Source organism: Peromyscus leucopus, chromosome 8b (assembly GCF_004664715.2).
Source record: "Peromyscus leucopus breed LL Stock chromosome 8b, UCI_PerLeu_2.1, whole genome shotgun sequence".
Taxonomy (NCBI): domain Eukaryota; kingdom Metazoa; phylum Chordata; class Mammalia; order Rodentia; family Cricetidae; genus Peromyscus; species Peromyscus leucopus.
Window position 1 is genome coordinate 25,450,573 of NC_051086.1, and position 20,923 is coordinate 25,471,495.

The following is a 20,923-nucleotide window of genomic DNA, read 5'->3' on the forward strand; positions in this document are numbered from 1 at the left end:
CTTCCTACAATCTCTGTAAGTTGTCCCTAAGCTTTCCCAAGCTATGTTAATAAGCAAAGCCAAGCTATCATTGTGACATGATGTGTCAGCTACTGTCCTCCTGTTTCTTCATAGTCAATTTATTGGGTTCAAATTCAGGCTTAGCCACTTGTTACTGTGTGCACTTGGACATGCTGGGTTACCTCTCAGATCCTCTGTGTCTTCATCTATACATGGGCTCAGGGTTGATGTATTATCTCACCAATCAGGTTTGTTAGCAGATTATGTTCACCAGCAAGTGTGAAGACCTCATGTAGAACCCTATCTGTGATGGATTGTCTTCACTGTCAGCTCTGAGTGTGGATGTCAGCTCCTGTGCTGGAGTCTCAACAATAAAAGGAGAAGAGAGCTGAGCACCAGCATTCATCTCTCTCTGCTTCCTGGCTGCAGACACTGTGTGACCTGTTGCCTCACACTCCTCCACCATTCCCTCCCCACCATGATGGGGACTATTCCTTCAAACTGTGAGCCAAAACAAACTCTTTCCTCAGCTGCTTTTGCAAGGCATTTTGTCATAGCATGAAAAAAAGTAATTTGTCAATAGACCCTGAGGAGCTCTGAATGAGAATATCCCCCACATCCATAGGCTCATATATGTGCATATATGCAACTTAGTTCCCAGCTGGTGAACTATTAGGAAAGATTAGAAGTGTGGCTTTGGTGGAGAACCACTGGGGGTGGGTTTCAAAAGCCCAGAACAGGCCAACACTCTCTTTGCCTCCTGCCTGTGGGTCAAGATGTAAAGGTCTAAGCTACTGCTCTGGTGCCATGCCTATCTGCTTCCCACCATGATGATCATGGACCACTCCTGTAAAACTGTAAGCAAGCTCCCAATTAAAGTCTTTCTTTTATAAGATTTGCCTTGGTCATGGTGTCTCTATTTAACAGCAGAACAGTAACTAAGACAGTCCCTACCACTATCTGTGTACATTTTTCTTTGTTGCTATTCAAGTAGGAGGCAAGCTACAGGAAGTGGGTAGGGCCTTGTGAGACCGAGATAGTATAGCCACTGTTCCTGGCCTTCTTTCCAACTGTCTCGGGGACCTGAGCACAACAGAAGGTAAGAGAATGAGCTGTTTGCCTATGGGTGTTCTTACGGAGCTGAGGGACAAAGGTGATCAGCCACCAGTCTGCCTGGGACATCATAAAAGCCAAGGGAGCAAAGGGTTCTGGGAGTAAAGGCACCAAGGAACGCAGAACGGAGGGGGATCCAGTGACTTTCTGCTCAGGAGTTTGGAGGCCCTCCTCTGGACTCTGCTTGATTGAGGTGCTGGAGTAGAGTACAGCAATTGCACAGACAGCCCTGCCACAGGCAAGCTTGCACTCCACAGAGCGGAGAACACACCTAAAGAAATCTGAGATGGCTTAGCAGGTAAAGGCACTTACTGCTAAGTCTAATGACCAGATTTAATCCCCAGGAACCACATCACGGAAGAAGAGAGACAACCCTTGCAAGCTATCCTTTGACCTCCACATATATATCATGGTGCACACTCATGAATACACACACACACACACACACACACACACACACACACACACACACAAATATAAAATACAAGATTTTCATAAGGGGTGCAATGAAGTAAGGTGGCCTTGGTGGGTGGGGGTACCCAGTGGTCAGGTAGGGAAAGACAGGTAGGGACATGGACCATGAGAAGGAGAGGCAAAGGTGAATAGAAATGATGAAGAGGCTGCTGCAGATGTAAAGGAATGGAGAGAGGAAGGCCAGAGATTTAGTACAGGTTATAGAGGAAGGGTTCAGGAGTTAAGATGTAGTGGGTCTGGGGATATCGCTCCCTTGGTAGAATGCTTTCTTCAGTTCCCAAATACAGCATAAACCTAGTATGGTGGTGAATGTCTGATCCCAGTGCTTGAGAAGTGAAGGCAGGAGAATCAAGAGTTCAAGGTCATCCTGGGCTATACAGTGATTTTGAGGTCAGCCTAGGCTACATGAAACAGCACCTGCGGTGGTTTGAATAGGAACGACCCCATGGGCTCATGTGTTTGAATGCTTGGCCCATAGGTAGTGGCACTATTAGGAGGTGTGGCCTTGGAGGAAGTGTGTCACTGTGGGGGGGGTGGACTTTGAGGTTTTAGATGCTCAAGGTCAGGCTCAGTGGCTGACAATTCTCTTCCTGCTGCCTACAGATCAAGATGTAGAACTCTCAGCTCCTTCTCTAGCACCATGTCTGCCTGCATGCCGCCATGCTTCCCACCATGATGATAACGGACTAAACCTCTGAACTGTAATCTGGCCTGTGGCGAACCACAAGAATATGAAATAGAGAGTCCAGCTGTATATAATAAACTATACTTTGACCGACCAAGGGTCCGTCAAATGGGAAGCCATTTATCTTGGAATATTTGGTGTTATACAGCTTTAATATTCAGCTGCTCCTCATTATGAATTTCTTGTGCTCATAATTCCCATAGAACGTGTATATGTGAGCATCCTGCTTGGGCCAGTACTTGGATAAGGTCATGTAGGCAGGGCCTTCTGCCTCTGAGCTCCCTGCTCCCTTTTCAGCATTTGAATTGGGTATCTGCATTGGGCCTGAAGCCCCTGAACTAAGGTCCTTTGGGGCAACCTGGCTCCTTAGATGCATAGCTTTGTTTCTTGTGCAAATGAAGCTCAGACCATCCCCTTCCCTCAGGCTAGGGGTATGACAGAGATTGAGGACACTAGGCCATTTTATATAACCAGGTGCAGTAAGGACCGGAGCGGAATTCCAGAGGCAGAACCACGTGGCCAGCCAGAGAAAAGAGAGGAAGATAGAGGTTCTGTAGAGATTCTGTAGAGGGTAAGGCAGATCTCTTGTAGAATTTATCAGGGACAAGGGTAAGGAGCCAGGAAGGAGAAATGGAGGACGAAGGAACAGAGGATGAAGATGAGACCAAAGGCATAAGACTTAGCTATTACCAGGGCTATGAGGGGACAGAAAAAGTAGGTACAGAGAGGAACTGAGACTCAGGATGGAACTGAAGCTGTATAGACAGAATTTTGTCATAAAGGGATAAAGTAAATGGACAGAAGAGCGTGGTGTACACAGATTCCTTTCCCTCAGATACCCCACTCCGGACGTAGCGTCTTCCCCAGGACTCTGGGAGGGATTTTCTCAGGGCAGGGACTTGGGAAAATTCCATTACTAACCCAATTAAATGTTTTCCTTTATAAGAGTTGCCCTGATCATTGGTGTCTTTTCACAGCAATAGAAACCCTAACTAAGACAGAAGTTGGTCCCAGGGACTAGGGTACTGCTGTGATAGGCTTGGACATTTTTTTTTAAAGGAATATGGACCTTGGGACTGAATTAGAAAAGTAGTTGAATGCTTTAAGTCCTGCTTAGTGGGCCATCGTAGTAGAATCATAGAAGACAGTGGTGCTGAGGGTGATTTGAACTGTGGGGGGCTGGCTTAAGAGGTTTCGGAGGAGAAGAATATTAGTATGTAGGCTAGAGACTTGTTCTTTTGCTATTTTGGTGAAGAATGTGGCTACTTTCTGCCCTTGTACAAAAAGTCTGCCTTGAGGCTAAATTGAAGAGTTTTGGATAAATTGCTTTGGCAGAAGAAATCTCAAGACAGCCTAGTATAGACTCTGTCACATGGTTATTAGGGCTCACTCTTATGCAAAGCTACAATGAAAAGGAGTAAGCTGAGGAAGTAAAAACACAAAATGCACCGACTGAGGAGAAAGGGGGCACCAGGAGGTAGAATGGAGCTAAATCCTGGGTTCAAGGAGATTAAAGAAAATCCTGACGTTAAATGCAATAAAGGGAGTGACCTCAGGGCCAGACGCCACCCAGCTCAGCTTTCAGCTTGTGAAAAGGAATTAAAGAACAGTTTAGGTCCAAGCATGGTGGCACACACCTTTAACCCCACTACTCAGGAGGCAGAGGCAGGCAGATCTCGGAGTTCAAGGCCAGCCTGGTCTACAGAGTGAGTTCCAGGACAGCCAAGCCTAGGTAGTGATGGAAAACAGAAAGTTGGTGAAGATGTAATTGAATGAGGGGGCCATGTTCCATCCCCAGCAGGCAGCATAACTTGGCAGCTTCGGCCATGTGATCTGGCTTTAGAGTCAAGGACAGAATAGAACATTCCTCCTTGACTAAGGAAAGCTGCTGAGGCCAGGCATGTGTCCCTGCATGGAGGCCTAGAAAAGCTTTTACCTTGAAGACCCCAAAATATTGGAGATGTCAGAGCCATGGGATACCTGCCGAGGAGAGCTGCAAACAGGGCGTGGAACCAGCCCAAGAGAAAGAAGTGTGCTGCAGTCAACAAAGCTGAAAGGAGTTGGAGATCTGAAGAGCATTTTGACATCAGACATGGAGATGCAGAGTTTGGAGTTTGCCCAGCTGCTTTTTGGTCTTGCTTTGGTCCAGTATTTCCTCTCCATGCTCCCTTTCCTCCTGTTTGGAACTGTAATGTATATCCTGTACCATTATATGTTGGAAATATTTGATTTGATTTTTTATTTTAATTTCATAGAGGATTACAGTTAAGAGTCTCAGAAGAGACGTTGGACTTTGGACTTTTCAACAGGGTTGATAATGTGATAGACTATGTGAACTACTGAAGTTGGACTGAATGCATTTTTGCATTATGATATGACTACAAGCCTTTGGGAGCCAGGGAGTGGAATGTGGTTTGAATAGGAATGGCCCCCATACACTCACACACTCTTAGGAGGTGTGGCCTTGTTGGAGGAAGTGTGTCACTGGGGGGGGGCGTGGACTTTGAGGTCTCAGATGCTCAGTGACTGACAGTTCTCTTCCTGCTGCCTACAGATCAAGATGTAGAACTCTCAGCTCCTTTTCCAGCACCATGTCTGCCTGCATGCTGCCCTGCTTCCCATCATGATGATAATGGACTAAACCTCTGAATTGTAAGCCAGCCCCATTAAATTTTTCCTTTTTAAGAAAGAGTTTCAGGGGCTGGAGAGATGGCTCAGAGGTTAAGAACACTGGCTGTTTCTTCCAGAGGTCCTGAGTTCAATTCCCAGCAAACCACATGGTGGCTCACAACCATCTATAATGAGATCTGGTGCCCTCTTCTGGCATGCAGGAATATATGCAGACAGAACACTGAATATACAATAAATAAATAAATCTAAAGAAAAAGAAAGTTTCTGTGGTCATGTTTTCTCTTCACAGCAATAGAAATCCTAACTAAGATACCACCCCACAAAACACTCCCCCCAAAAGACATTAAATTTAAGGATGTCATTTAAGAGCCAGCAGGAGAGGGTTGCAATCTAGTTTGATGTTTGGCTGCTGTGGGTAGAGCCTAGGAGAAGATGATCATTTCTGCCCCTAAGAAGCAGCCTGGACCATGGTAATCCAGGAGACAGGGAGAAGCGGATAGAATTCAGGTGTGTCTGATTCCTGACTCACCCATGCACAGGCAGAGCTGGCTTCCAGATAAACAGAGAATAAAGAAGAGAAAAAGATAGAGAACAATAGACTCTCCTTATCTTGAGTGTCTCAGCCCAACTCCTTGGTAATGAGCGACCCAGGGGAGGGAGGGAAACAGTGGAGCACTCCCCAAATGGATTTGGGCATTCCAGAGTGATAAAACCTATGCCATGACCTTTCCTGCCAATGTCCCAACATGGGTGCAGATACAGCTGTCCGGTGTAATAGGTTTCCAGGCAACAGCCCTGTATGCTCCAGTGAACCCCAGGACTAATTCCCACAACTGGAGGCAGATATTGTCCCTACCCTATACCCAGCTTCCCTACCCAATAACCACTTAATCCCCTCCAAACTTTCTCCAGGGTGTAGAGAAAAACTTTCTCTTACCCAGATTCCTCCACAGCCAGGAGGCCCCTGTGAGTTCTGGCCAATAGGCTAAAAAGGAAGACATGGGACTCTGGAAATGTGGCCGTTCCTTGCTAGTGTGAGACAGAGTTGATGGTTTGTCCTTAGTCCTCCCTCATTTCTTGCCTCACATGAGAATATCAAATGCTCCCTGCATGCAGGAGCTTGTCACTCAAATATGATCCCTCCTTTTAGCGTTAGGACAAGAGCCGCATGCTGTGGTGGCAGAGTGGAGAGAGAAGAGCCTTGTCCCTGGCCGAGTTCTGGGTCTGCATTTGTCTCTGGAGTCCTCATCGTGACAGAAACACAAACCATGTGGCTAAGCCACAGCTGCTGAGTATCTATTACCAAAGACATCCTATCGGACTCAGGGCTAGGAGTCTCAAAGGCCAAGGAAGGGTCAGGAATGTCCACATGAAGATGTATATTCACTTATTCAAAGGCATTCATTGATTCCTGCAGCCACCATGAAAAGCAGTATGGAAGTACACACACACACACACACACACACACACACACACACACACACGCACACACAAACAGACAACAACAACAAAATGAAACCTGGAAATGGAACTAACATGTGATCCAGCTATACCACACTTATATATACTTGAAGGACTTTAACTTAGCTTCCCACAGAGATACCTACATCTCCACGTTTATAGCTGCATTATTCACAACAGCTAAGAAATGGAACTAGCCTAGATAAAGAAAATGTAGTATATTCCATGGTGGAATATTATGCAGCCTAAAGAAAAATAAAATTATAGCATTTGTAGGGAGATAGGACTATAAATCATGCTAAGTGAAATAAGCCAGGCTCAGACAAATAGATGTTCTGCTATATGATAGATTTGCAATTACATGTGGTGTGTGTGTGTGTGTGTGTGTGTGTGATCGGTATTTCTACTGTGTGCTGAGATGAGCTAAGATGTGAAAGAGGATCATGAGAGGTAAAGAGGAGGTCTTGAGGAGGTGGCAAACAGGACAATAGCATATGTTTGATAGGAAAACTGAAGGGGACCTGATGGAGGGGGAGGAGGCAGGAGGGACGGTGGTTTACAAGAGGGCTGCTGCGGTGGTTTAGGGCTAGGAAGTGTGTCCTTGTTGGAGGATGTGTCACTGGGGGTGGGCTTTGAGGTTTCAGAAGCCCACACCAGCCACTTTCCCTGCCTGCTGCCTGTGGATCAGGATGTAAAGCTCCCAGCTCCTGTCCCAGTGCCATGCCTGTCTGCTTCCTGCCATGATGATCATGGACTAACCCTCCAATTGTAAGCAAGCCCCAAAGAACTTCTTTCTTTTATAAGAGTTGCCATGGTCATGGTATTTCTTCACATCAATAGAGCAGTAAGTAACAAAGACAACTAGGGACCACAGATCAGTGGTAGCTACACTTGACCAGTACATATCAAGTCCTGGGTTCAATCACCAATAGCAACTCTCTCTCTCTCTCTCTCTCTCTCTCTCTCTCTCTCTCTCTCTCTCTCTCTCTCTCTCTCTCTCTCTCACACACACACACACACACACACACTCTCTCTCTCTCTCTCTCTCTCTCTCACACACACACACACACACACACACACACACACACACACACACACTCAATCTTAGCCTGGGAGTTTATCTAAAGCATTGGCTGCACAGCAGTCAATCAGTACAGACACAGGTTGCTAAGGACACAAGCAGACGCCAGGGCAAGCAGCAGGCAGGTACCACTCCTGAACACATCAGTGAGAGGGCAAAGGTTCTCTGCTCTGGTGGAGCCTAATCCTAGTGGACACAGAAAACCAAGCAATAGAGGCTGTGGAGACAGCTTAGTCTTGAGATTACCGTGCAAGCCAGAGGACACACGGTCTGATCAGAACTCAGCCAGACACAGCAGCACATGCTGTAATCTCAATGCTGGGGAAGCAGAAACAGCATCCCCAGAGGCCAGTGTCTCAGAAAATAAACTGGAGAGCAATTGAAGAAGAAGGAACCTGATGTCTGGCTTCTGACGGAGACCTCTGATCTCCATTGTTGTACACACAACCAAATATACACACGTACACACATACGCACAGCATAAAAAGACAATTATAGTGTCGGCTAGAAGATGTTATCTAATGGATTTGGAATCATTCAGGATCTTCAATTTAGTCTGTGCTCTTGAACTAGTTATTGACTTCCCTCTTTTCTGAGATGAGAGCTCCCTAATGTAGGCTGACCCTGAACTTTCAACCATCTCCAGGTGAGCACTACTAGGCCTGACTTACTGGCACACTTAACTTTTCTCTCCCATAAAATAATCATTCAACCCATTTCTAAGGGTTAATTTTTTTAAAATATTATAGGCTTTCAGGTACTATGTTCTAATTCATTTCATGGGCTACAGTTGTAATTGTATATGTCTTTTTCTGACCTATTGATGTTTTGGTTTGAGATAAGAATGTAAGTTTCATGTGGGCAGACCAGTTGCTGTTTAAGTCTTCAGTATTCATGAGATCACATGTTAAGAGCCCATACCATATAAGCAAGGCAGATATGGTAACATTGCCTTCTTGGAGCCAGGTCTGCCATTAAGATACCAAATACTTCTGAACATAGATTTGTTGACTGATGAGCTTTTATGAAAATACAAGTGTTAAAAGCTTAATAAACAACAAGTGGTTTTATATAAAAAAAAGAAGAAAAATGGCCCTGTGTAACTGTAAATGACTAAAAATTGTCTATATAGTATACCAAAGCCAGCCATAATAAAATAATACATTTAATATAATAAAAAAAGATGTTATCTTAAATGTCCTAATGACCACAGTGTGTGTTCACATGTAAGCACAATCAGGCACACAATGTTTTGATGGGACCCTGAATGTGTTGATTGATGCTGGTTGTCAGCTGGCTCTGGGAAGGTGTGTGAGAACACTGATTAACCGAAGAAGGGAACCTTCCCCCGGAGTGGGCAGCCCCTGGCTGCTGAAGACCCACATATGAAGAGCGTTGGGAAGAAAGCAGCTTTTGCCTGCCTTCATTCATTCCTTGCTGGTGGGTCCGTCTGTGTCATTGAAGATGCTGTTGCTGCTGTCCTTTGCCAACATCAGAACTCAGCTCCTTCCGCCCTCCAACGTGGCCTGGAGGCCTGCAACTCTCTAAGACTCCTCCAGGCATCCATCACCAGACCGGGAAGACTAAGGTATCCAACCTATTGCTTTCAGCAGCTACAGGGTTCTCAGCACCTTCAGATGGCCATTGCTTCAGTCCCCAGCATGAATCATGTCAACCACTCCAATAAACTCCTTTGTGATCTATATTCATTCTGCTTGCTTTGCTCCACTAGAGAACCCTGACTAACACACCTAAGGAGAGGAGAAATTAATCCCATATGGGAAACTCCCATCTGATTGGGGCTATTCTGAGTTGCCTGGGGTTATTATTTTTTAAGATTTATATTTATTGTATGTGTATAAGTATTTTGCTTGCTTCCATGTCTGTATGCCACATGCATGCAGTGCTCTAGGAGGCCAGAAGAGGGCGTGTGATCCCCTGAAACTGGAGTTACAGGCCGCTGTGAATTGCTGCCATGTGGGTGCTGGGAACCGAACCCACAGGTCCTCTGCAAGACTAACCAATGCTCTTACTCCTGAGCCATGTATCTTTCCAGGCTCCGATCATTTTCACCTTAAAAATCTGATCATAAAAGAGAATGCAATTCAACCCACCTGCAAGGTGCCTGTCACCCTGACTCAGTGACAGAAGGGACAGCAGTGTCTCCTTCCCCTACTCACCTGCAGGGGACAGTTCACCTCCTGGGCTGCGCACTCCAAGCGCCTCTTGATAGTGTCCATGCTGTTGTTCTCTGTCAGAAGCCTGTCCAGCTCATAGCACAGCTCGGACTTCCAGAAGCCGATGTCCGACAGCCTCTGGCCCAGGTTCCGGGAGGTCCCTTCCTGCATCTGACGTGTCAGCTGGTCCTTATCCTGCATAATCCGCAGGGAGTCGCTGGTCAGTCGGCTGGCCCAAAGCCGCGAGGCCTCTGCGCCCCGGAGCTGCAGCTCGTTGGAGCGGTCCCAGTCGCGTGGGGTGTAGCGACAGAAGAGTGCGGAGCGGAGCGAGGGCAGGATGGTGGGGGGACGCCGGGAGCCTTGGCATTCTTCTGGGCATGTCTGGGTGGTGGCGATCTTGTAGAAGACGCTGGGTTTCCACGCATTCAGGTAGCGGTACCCAGGCAGATGAAAGGGTTGGTAGCACTCCTGTACCACAGGGGCCTGCCCACCAGGGGGCGGCCCCTGCAAGCCACAGTCTTTCTTGGGTCCACAGTAACTGGCTGTCTGAGTGGTTCCAAGAAATTCCATCTTTCCCCATCAGCCCCACGCGGGCAAAACTCCGCCCAAGGGGCCAGGGCATCCCAGGAGCCAGAAGCCACCGGGCCTCTGTGACTCAGTGCTGGTGTCATAAAGCGCGGAAGAGGGTCTTTGTGCCAGGTCCTCGTTCTCCAGGTAGTTGGAAGCCCTATGATCCAAATAAAATACAATCAACAAAGAGAAGCGCGTTTAGGGACTGGAGAGACTGGTTGGCGGTTAAAAGCAAAGGACTCGAGTTCCCAGTACCCACGTCACAGCCGCCTGTAATTCTAGCTCAAGGAGATCTGATTCCTCTGGCCTTCACGGGAACCCACGCACACAAACACAAATGCACATAACCAAAAAGAAAATAAAAACAAGCCCCCCCTTTTTTTTTTAGTTTGACAACCCACAGGTTTGGGGTTAAAAGAAACGGCATTCCAGAAACGGTGTCTGTCATTCTGGAACAACAAAGTCTGCCTTTCTAGAGCTGGATCAGTGCGGGTGGGAGGAGCGGGTGGGGGAGGGGGTAGTGCCCACCAGCTGAGCCAACATTAACTGTCTTTCTTTCCTTGTTCCCAAGGTAACATGAAAATGGCCCAGCTACGCCTGCAGTCCCGGCACTTGGGAGGTGGAAGCAGGAAGGAGATGAACACAGGGCCATCCTCAGTTATATGTGTTTTTGTTTTGTTGTGTTGTGTTTTTGTTTTGTTTTGAGCCACACAGGCTTGCCTCAAACTAGCTGTGTGGCTAAGGACAACCTCGAACTTCTTCTTCTTCTTCTTCTTCTTCTTCTTCTTCTTCTTCTTCTTCTTCTTCTTCTTTTTTAATTTATTTATTTATTATGTATACAGTGTTCTGCCTGCAAGCCAGAAGAGGGCACCAGATCTCATTATTGATGGCTGTGAGCCACCATGTGGTTGCTGGGAATTGAACTCAGGACCTCTGGAAGAACAGCCAGTGCTCTTAACCTCTGAGCCATCTCTCCAGCCCCGACCTCGAACTTCTGATTCTGCTCTGTGGCTGTCCAAAATGTTGAGATTATGGGCCTATGACACCACAGGGTGTGTGCAGAAGTTTGAGCCCAGGGCTTCCTGCATGCTAGGCAAGCATTCTACCAGCCACATCCCAAGCCCTTGGTTCATGAATTTAAGGATAGCCTGGACTACATGTGACTGATTCCAAACATCATATACTTTAAAATGGCCCGTGCAGAGCACAGAGTGGTTCTCAGCAGGCGTGTTCACACCAGCAGGAATCGTCTTGGAGGTACTGGACTAAGTGTGAGCGAGCATTCAGACTGTAAAACCTAACTCGAAGTGACGGTTTTTGCATGATGTTCAAGCAGGTAAAACAGATCAAGAAAGACAAGCAAGTTTCACAACTTGCAAAAAAAAAAAAAAAAAAAAAAAAAAAAAAAAAAAAAAAAAAAAAAAAAAAAGTCCTTTCCCAGTACAGTGAATGGGAGAAGGTGGGTTAAAAATTGGGGAGATGGTGAGAAAGTGGAGATGGAATGGGGTGATCGAGTGCTCTGTGACTTTGATTGTGGAGGAGAGTATACAGCTATTCATATTGTCAAACCCATGGAACACTCCAGTAAAACTGAATCAGGTCCAGAGAGAATGGCTCTGGATAAAGACACTTGCCACCAAGCCTGACGACCCAATTTCAGTTCCCAAAATCCACATGAGGGAAAGAGGCAAGCAGCTTCTACAAGTTGTCCTGTGACCCCTGCACAAGTTTTGTGGCATGTGTATACACCCCACCCCACACACACACTTTAAATTTTTAAGTGAATTGTACATAAATTATACTTCAGTGCACTTGAATTTTAAAATACGGAGGGAGGACTTTGAGCCTTAAGATGCTAACGCTATGCTTGTTTTCTTTATGATTAACCCCCTGGCATCCTGCACACTATCAAACATCTAAAGTGAGACCCTCACTTCTCTATGACAATTGTGTCCCATCAAGAAACCTCCTTCACTCTTAACTATTGAGTAGAACAACAATGTAGTACTGAACCTAGAATGGAAAGAATACTGATCGCTTGGGCCTTACCCTCTTTGGGAACATAGAAGAGGAACCTGAACCTCGGTGGTTCTGGTTAATCAGTCAACTTCCAGGGACTACCTCAAATAAATGCCCGAGGCTGTGGATGGAACAGAATAGAAGGTTTATTTGGGCTCATACTTCTTTAGCTTCCAGTAGATGATTAAGTATCCCATTGCTTTGGGCCCCTGACAAGTGGTACCTGGAGAAGGCCACACATCACGACTACAGTGAGTGGTGGAGGAATACTGCTTATACCATGAGCAGGAATCAAAGAGAGGAGAAGGGGCAGGAGCATGGAACCTCTTCAAGTACCGCCCCGGCCCTAAGCACTTTTCATTAGGCTTCACCTCCTGAAGCTCTCACCGTCTCTAACAGTGATGCCCTGGGGACCAAGCCTTCACCATAGGCTTTAGGGAGCAGTCAATATCTGAAATACAACAAGCGAGTTTGAAGCTCGATGGTCTTCCCCAGTTCCTGGTGAGGAGTGTACATGAGCAGCCGAGGATGCAGGGAAATGGCAGTTATTAGGCACTTGTGGCAGTGGAGTGTGGTGTTTTACATTTGCCAGTCCAGCCTTTGCATGGTGAACCACAAGGACCGCTCAGTGGGATGGGGCAGCGGGCTCTGGTCTGCTGCATTTGCAGCGTGGGATCCTCTAAGGCAGTGGTGTTCAACCTATGGGTCGTGACCCCTTTGGTGAGGTTTAAGGACTCTTTCCCAGGGGTCTCCTAAGACCATCAGAAAACAAAGACATTTACATTATGATTCATAACAGTAGCACAATTACAGTTATGAAGTAGCAACAAAATAACGTTATTGGTTGGGGTCACACAACATGAGGAACTGTATCAAAGGGTCACAGCCTTAGGGAGGTTGAGAGCCACTGCTCTAATGTGAACTGTCACTTATGATAAGTGCCTCACAAGGACCAGGGGCCCAGCAAATACACTGAGAAGATTCTGAGTGTGAGTGTGAGCCCAGGCCTTGGAGGACGCTGGGGACACAGAAGAGACACACTGCTGCAGATTCCCAGAGCTGATGAACCATGGGGGGGGGGGGTTGTCTGTCACCCTGCTTAGTGTTGCAGGGAGGGGCACTTCCAGGGCCCTGCACAGAGTGGGAAATGACCGTATGAGGACTGCAGTTCAGCCTCATTAAACCTGTCCCAGAAGCACCTGAGTGGATAGAACGAATTCAAAGCAGAGTGGCCAGGATGGCCATGCTAGCAGACCAGGACATGAGAAAGGCTGCCACTGCTGTGTCCCATGTGCTCAGAAGCTGGAAATGTTAACACCCTGAGAACAGACACTTTCCCCCCAAAGTGGTTTCTCCAACCACTCAGCTCAATTTGATTTCTTTTTCTGATTACTTTGATGATGTCGGGGAACATCTCCACCTAGTGGCTGATTCCAGGATTCTATCCCTCCGAATCCTTTAAAAAATTATACCAGGACTTATTCCGGATGCATGAACTGGCTTTCTGGAGCCCATTAGCTATGGAGGGACACTTTGCTCAGCCTTGATGTGGGGGGTGGGGGGAACAACACTTGGTCCTGCCTCAGCTTGGTACACCAGACTTTGTTGACTCCCCAAGGGAGGCCTTACCCTCTCTGAGGAGTGGATGGAGGGAGGTGGGGGGGGGGACAGGAGAAGGGGAGGGAGGGGGGACTGAGGTTGGTATGTAAAATGAAAAACATTTTTAAATAAATAAATTTATACACACACACACACACACACACACACACACACACACACACACACGGATGGTGGTGAGGAGGACAGAATATCAGGCACCATAGGGCACACACGGAGGTCAAAGAACAATTTGCTGGAGTCCATTCTTTCCTCCCACTCTGTGGGGCCTGGAGACTGAATTCGAGTTGTCAGGGCCTTTACCTGCTGAGGTGTCTCAGCAGCAGCCTTTCCTTCCTCAATTAATTTCTTTCTCTCTCTCTTTCTTTCTTTCTCTCTTTCTTTCTTTCTTTCTTTCTTTCTTTCTTTCTTTCTTTCTTTCTTTCTTTCTTTCTTTCTCTCTTTCTCTCTCTCTCTTTTCTCTATCTATCTATCTATCTATCTATCTATCTATCTATCTATCTATCATCTTTCTTTCTTTTTTAAGACAGGGTTTCACTCTATAGCCTTGAACTAGTGCCTCAAATTACATGCACCAAGCACCACATACCAGATCTTCTCCTCCTTCCCTTACATATCATCTTTCTCTTACTTTTCTTCTTCTTTTAAAACGGTTTATATATTCTTATTTTATGTGTCTGGCTGTTTTACTTGCATATATGTCTGTCTGCACCACATGCATGTCCAGTGCCCTTGAAGGGTGTCAGGTCCCCTGCAACTGGAGTTACAGATGGTTGTGAGTTGCCACGTGGGTGCTGGGGATCGAACCTGGGACCTCTGGAAGAGCAGCCAGTGCTCTTGGCTGCTGAGCCATCTCTCCAGCCCAGGATCAGCGTTTCTTAACCGCCCCTGTTCTGCTGTCCCGGAAGCTGAATCTTGATCCTTTCTGCCCCGGCTTCTAGCCTTTGTTACATCCACTCATTGACAGTGTGACCGGTGAGCCTCCTGATATTGGCTCCGGTTGATTCCCCCTCTGTAAATAGGAGTTCAGGACGTGATCTCTCCACAGTTCTCACTTACACTTGCTCCTTGCTAGCTCTGACTTGCTGTGGGATGTTCTGTGTGGCAAATGTGTTGCTCTGATTGGTCAATAAATAAAATATTGATTGGCCAGTGGCTAGGCAGCAAATATAGGTGGGACTAACAGAGAGGAGAAAAGAAAGAACGGGAAGGCAGAAGGAGTCACTGCCAGCCACTGCCAGGACGAGCAGCATGTGAAGATGCCGGTAAGCCATGTGGCAGGGTATAGATTTATGGAAATGGATTAATTTAAGCTATAAAAACAGTTAGCAAGAAGCCTGCCATGGCCATACAGTTTGTAAGCAATATAAGTCTTTGTGTTTACTTGGTTGGGTCTGAGCAGCTGTGGGACTGGTGGGTGACAAAAATTTGTCCTGACTGTGGGCCAGGCAGGAAAACTCTAGCTACACTGGCTTGATGTCTTTTTAAAATTTTTAAATAATAAAAACACAAATAAAAGTATTTTAAATGATATTTACTTAATGTCTGGGGGCACACATGTGCCACGATGGGTATATGGTGATCAGAGACAACCTGTGACTCTCTCCCTCCACCATGAGTGTCCCAGGGATAGAACTCGGGTCATCACACTAGGTGGCCAGCACCTTTATCCATGAAACTATCTTGCCAACCCCCTGTGTTTGATGGTCCCCAGCTGACTTCCAGAACAAACACATTTGAGAAGACTGAGGCTTAGAGACCGGGAGTGGTTTATATTATTCAGCTTCAGAGAGCTGGGGGTCAGTCTTGCATACATGTCTGACACTAGACCAGAGCCTGCAAACCCTGAATATTCTTCCCTCATCCTCTTTACCCTATCTTCACCTAGAAGTCTTCAATGTCACTGCCCCATACCCTCAAGAGTTTTGTGGTTATGCCCAGACTCTACTCCAAGATTCTGGTTGAGAGGTTATGCAGGAGGAAGACCCAAGGCCTAGGGTAGGACTTGCAAAATTACCCAAGTGACTCTAGTGTCTGTCTGGGTAGGGAAGCCCTGCCTACAGCAGGTAGATCCAGGTCTTCTAAAACTCTGAATACAATTGAAAGCTTTAATAATTTCAATATAAGTCTAGGGGCGTAGCTCAGTTGGTAAAGTGCTTGCCTTGCATGCGTGAAGCCCTGGGTCCAATCCCTAGCACCACAGAACCTGATGTCTGTAATCCCAGTATTTGGATGGTGAAGGCAGGAGGATCAGGGATTCAAGACCATCCTTGGCTACATATTGAGTTCGAAGACATGTGAGATCCTATCTCAAAACAAAACCCACTACATATCAGGTTAATTTGTTACACAGCACTCGGTGACAGCTACAGAGGAGAAAGAGAAATCCAAGAGAGGCTGATGGCTTGACGTATTAGTACCGGAGTGCTGTTTTCAGGAATAAGAAATCCAGAAGCAGGAAGCAGCTTGAGAGTTCGTGAGCGCTGGTTATGCTTGAGGGTCACAAACGACAAAAGATCCAATGGCACTACAGGGAGATAAAATGGGGCTGGAGCTGGAGGCCAAGATCCATTCACCCAAGGATAGACAGGCTCACCCAGACAGGACATGACAAGTGCCTAGAAATGACCCAAGAACAGAGCCTCTCATGGGCACAGGCCTTCAGACAGCCCTGACAATCTTGAAAGATGGTTCAGTTGGCAAAGCGATTGCTACCTGAGCAGAGGGAACTGAGTTTAGAATAACCACGCTTGCCTGTAATCCCAGCCCTAGGGTGGGTGGAAACCAGAGGATCACTAGCCAGCCAATCCAGCCAGCTCAGTGAGAGACTCTGCCTTAAAAACTAAGGTGACAAGCTAGTGAGGTGGCTCAGAAGGCAAGGGTGCCTGCCACCAAGCCTGACAACCGGAATTCAATCCTGGGAATCCTGGTGGAAGAAGAGGATTCCTTTCTGAGAGCTGTCCTCGGACCTGCACATCGACACACCAAATAAACGCAAAACCCTGAAATAAAACAAGGTGGAATGTGAGAGATGACCCCTAAGGTCAACCTCAGCACACACACACACACACACACACACACACACACACACACACACACCACTGCTCTGCCCTGCCTGAGAGAGTAAGACGCAGACTTACACAGAAAAAAAGATTCCATTTTCTCTGACTTACACAGCTAGGCATCTGCTTTGAACCCTAGGTTCTGTTTGCTCTTCTGCTTGAATAAGAAAGATGGAAAATTCCATTCCAGATGGCACAGGCATTTGGTGGGAAGAGGACACTTGGGGCAAGACTAAGACGAATATTTCATTTTCTGCTACTTTCTAGTGCATCACACTTGTTCACTTTTCCAGCCTTCGAGGAAGGAGGGAAGAGAGAAGAGAGATTGCTGATTGCTGCTGAACGGGATGGAACATGATGTGTCCTTTGGCTCCACTGAAAACGGACAGTTAGGCAAGCCTGGTTCTGTGCCCAGGGACATGAGTGAGAAACAACCCAAGCGGTCCTGTCTCTGGGCTCTGTAGTGTGGGGGAGTGAAATCATCCCATGGTCTGGATAGTTCCAGAAGAACCTGCTGTCTGTGTGACAAGCCACTAGTCCTTCTGAGTCTTGTAGTAAAAGGAGAACAGCTTGGACTTGCCCCGCAAGAAAAGCAGTGTTAAGAGCGGACACCCTTAGCCGGGCGGTGGTGGCGCACGCCTCTAATCCCAGCACTCGGGAGGCAGAGGCAGGCGGATCTTTGTGAGTTCGAGGCCAGCCTGGGCTACCAAGTGAGCTCCAGGAAAGGCGCAAAGCTACACAGAGAAACCCTGTCTCGGAAGAAAAAAAAAAAAAAAAAAAGAGCGGACACCCTATGTCAGACTTGGTCGGAATCCTGGGGTCTTGTCACTTCCCTTGATGACAGATGAGTCCCTCTCTGGCCTCCATATCTCTGCTGATGCAGAGTTTGTTCATTTTGAGAAGTCCCCGTCACTCACCTGTCCCACGCAGAGAATGATCGGAGACAGCTGTGCTTTTGGCTTTGCGTGAGTTTATTAAGTATACAGCAAGCAGGAGTTAAAGACAAGAAAGCACGGAATCAGGCAGCAGAAAGCCACTGGAGAAGCCCTGGGAACCGAGCAGCCGGCTGGAATTGACAGTCCTGGCTGACAAGGAGGGTCCCTGAGGGAGACTTCCAATCAGCACTGTCCCCCACAGGCATTGTTTTACGTCACACTGGGAATGACCTGTCTCCCAGCTGGGTTCCAGGACTTGGGCTGTTTTACCATTCTCATCCCCACTGCTGTCAGTGCTGGGGGTGGGGTGGGAGCAGCCCGTCTCCACACTAGCGGTCCGGCAGACACTCAGATACACAGGCTTGGGGTGGGAGCAGCCCGTCTCCACACTAGCGGTCCGGCAGACACTCAGATACACAGGCTTGGGTCTGAAGTGCGGGAGAGGCAGAGCCACCTGCAAAGCCAGCTTCTGCAGCTCAAACAGCCTGCAACAGTATACTAATACAATGTGTATTGTGCACCCTGACACTGTGACTCCTCCAGGAATCAATCCCTCCCTGCCCCCATCACCCCGTCCTTTTCTGTCATAGCATTTGTCACACTGCGATCACACAACTGTCATGGTGACTGCACCCAGCTCTTTGCTCAGTTTGAAAAGTACTGATCCTATTAGTCTTGTGACCTAAGGGAGGAAGTTTGCTTTGTTGTATTTGTATGAAAAATGCGGACATGACGCTCTTAGGTACAGTTGAGGGGAAGGTTTTACTGTAGATATGAGGGAGAGAACAGCCAGAGGCATCAGGAAGAGTCCAGACTGAGCCTGACCATGAGAAGAGGGAAGAGAAGAGAGAAGAGAGATGGAGCCAAGAGGAACCAAGAGTGTGTAGCCAAAATGGCTGAGTTATATAGCAATCCGAAGGTGGAGGAAGGGAAGACCAGCCTCCGGGCTGAAGGGGGTTAGGGTAGGGGCGGGGTGAGGAGTGCGGGGAGGAGCCACAGGTACCGAGTGAGACTGGTCCTGGGTTTCTGTGGGGCCTGACGGTATTTTATATTTATTTGTATGTATGTTTGACATAAGTGTGCTTGTGTGTGTGTGTGTGTGTGTGTGTGTGTGTGTGTGTGTGTGTGTCCACAGAGGTCATGGGGATTGGATCCCCTGGAGCTGGAATTACAGGCAGCTCACAGCTGCCTGACAGGAGTGCTGGGAAGGGAACCCAGGTCCTCTGACAGAGGAACAAGTGCTCGTGACGCTGAGTCTCTCCAGCTCTTTGTTTTGTTTTGAGACGGTCCTGCTGCGCCCTGGCCAGCTGGACTGGCAATGGAGTCTAGGCTACCTTCAGCCTACTCAGGCACTAAGGATCATAGAGATCCACTTTACCGATGGCCTCTCCCACCATTACCAGCGTTTGGTTGCTCACAGATTTGCTGGCTGTTGTAGGTATGTTTTTATGTGAGTTTCCTAATCTGTGCTTCTCAGCAAGTCTTTGTTCTTGCTCCTGCTGCCCCCACTTTTGGATGAGAAAACTGGTGTTTAAGATGATTAAACTTGCCAGGTATGGTGGCACACACCTTTTTCCCCCCTAATTTAACTTTTTATTAATTCTTTATGGATTTCACGTCATGCATCATGATCCCATTCATCTCCCCATCCCTTCATATCCACCCTCTGCCCTTGCAACCTCCCCACCAAGATAAAACAAAATAATATTTAAAAGAAAAAAAAAGAAAAATCTCATCATGGAAGCTGTAATGTGACACAGTGAGTCACACAGTGTACCCTTTAGTCCACACATCTTTACTAGCAAGTGTTCACTGAATGAGTCATAGGTCTGGTTCGAGGCCTCTGGCTTCTGCTACACTGTGGACACTGGGCCCTCACTGAGACTCCTATTGGATTTCCTGTTGCTGTCCTGTCATGGAGATCCTAAAGCTTTGGATCTGCAGGTTCGGCCCCTTCATGTGCTCCAACAGATCATAGATGGGGTGGATATTGGGATGGGCCAACTCATAGGCCTGGTTCTGGGCCTGGGTGGTAGGGACAGGTTATTGATGAAATGGGTTTCTACATCCTTAGTGTCTGGGTGGGTAGAGTTTGTACTTCCATTCAAACTGTGTCAACACATACGCTGGCAGTAATCAATGGTTCTCTAATTGGAGTTAAGGCTCACTCAAGAAGAGGGAGACCACGCCTGATACTGGAAACCTAACCAACTACCCAGGGATAGTGATGTCATGGGTCTTAGAGGAGAGCCCACAAGCACTGTTTTACTAAAGCAGCACAATCACTGAGAACAGTCTAATATCTGTCCTATACCCACAGATAGTGTGGTTCTTACCCTTAATCAAGGAAACTTCTCTTTTCAACAGATGGAGACCATTTCAGAAACCCACAACCAACCAAAATGCTGAGTTATGGAGCCTGGTCCCAGCGGATGCATTTACAAGACACCTCTGTACCTAAGGCTCAGGAAGTATTGCAGAAGAGGCGGCAGAAAGCTGTTAAGGGTGGGAGGATCGGGGAGGTTGCTGTGAGACTGTGTCTGAAAGGGTTTTCCGGTGCAAGTGTATCTTAGCAGTCTCACCTGTTGTCATCACTAAAGGCCAATTCCGTGTTTCCACCATCACCACTGTGCCATATTTTCCCTATGCTCATGTTCCATAACCTCAATAAAGCCCACGCTATTAATGTTAGCATTTCCGGCATCATCTAGCCAGCCCCCGCTGCGCTATGCACTGTCAGTACTCAGTACTTAGTCAGCCCAGGGTCTTATGGCTGTACATCACCAAGTAATCAGCGCAATCACTGTGTGGCTACTTAAGCCTCTGTACACATGCGCTAAGCCCCTCTTTAAAAGCTAGCGCCACCCGCTCCTCGGTCTCTGTCACTTCTCTTTCCAAGGCAAGCCTTCACCAATAAACTTAAAACGGGGGTGGGGGGTGGGGGGTGGGGGGGCAGGGGGGGTTGTTGTCATGGTTTGTTCCTGCCACTGTTAAACTACAATTACAGCCTGCTCTCTCCTCCTCTCTGCTCTCTCTTCTCTCCTCCCTCTTTCTCTCCATCCTCACTCAGACATGGCCTTTTGCACCACCCCAATAAA

At 47.3% G+C, this 20,923-nt stretch overlaps 1 protein-coding gene across 1 annotated transcript in view; it reads right to left on the reverse strand.

The window, feature by feature from the left end:
• The window catches only part of Tekt5 (tektin 5), a 42,402-nt gene extending 32,040 nt beyond the window's left edge, over window positions 1-10,362 (reverse strand). Inside the window, exon 1 of the mRNA XM_028872882.2 lies at window positions 9,626-10,362. Coding sequence (XP_028728715.1) covers window positions 9,626-10,192 — 567 coding nt within the window. The 5' untranslated portion in view covers window positions 10,193-10,362. The remainder of the gene's footprint in view (window positions 1-9,625) is intronic.
• Window positions 10,363-20,923: the final 10,561 nt, after the last annotated feature.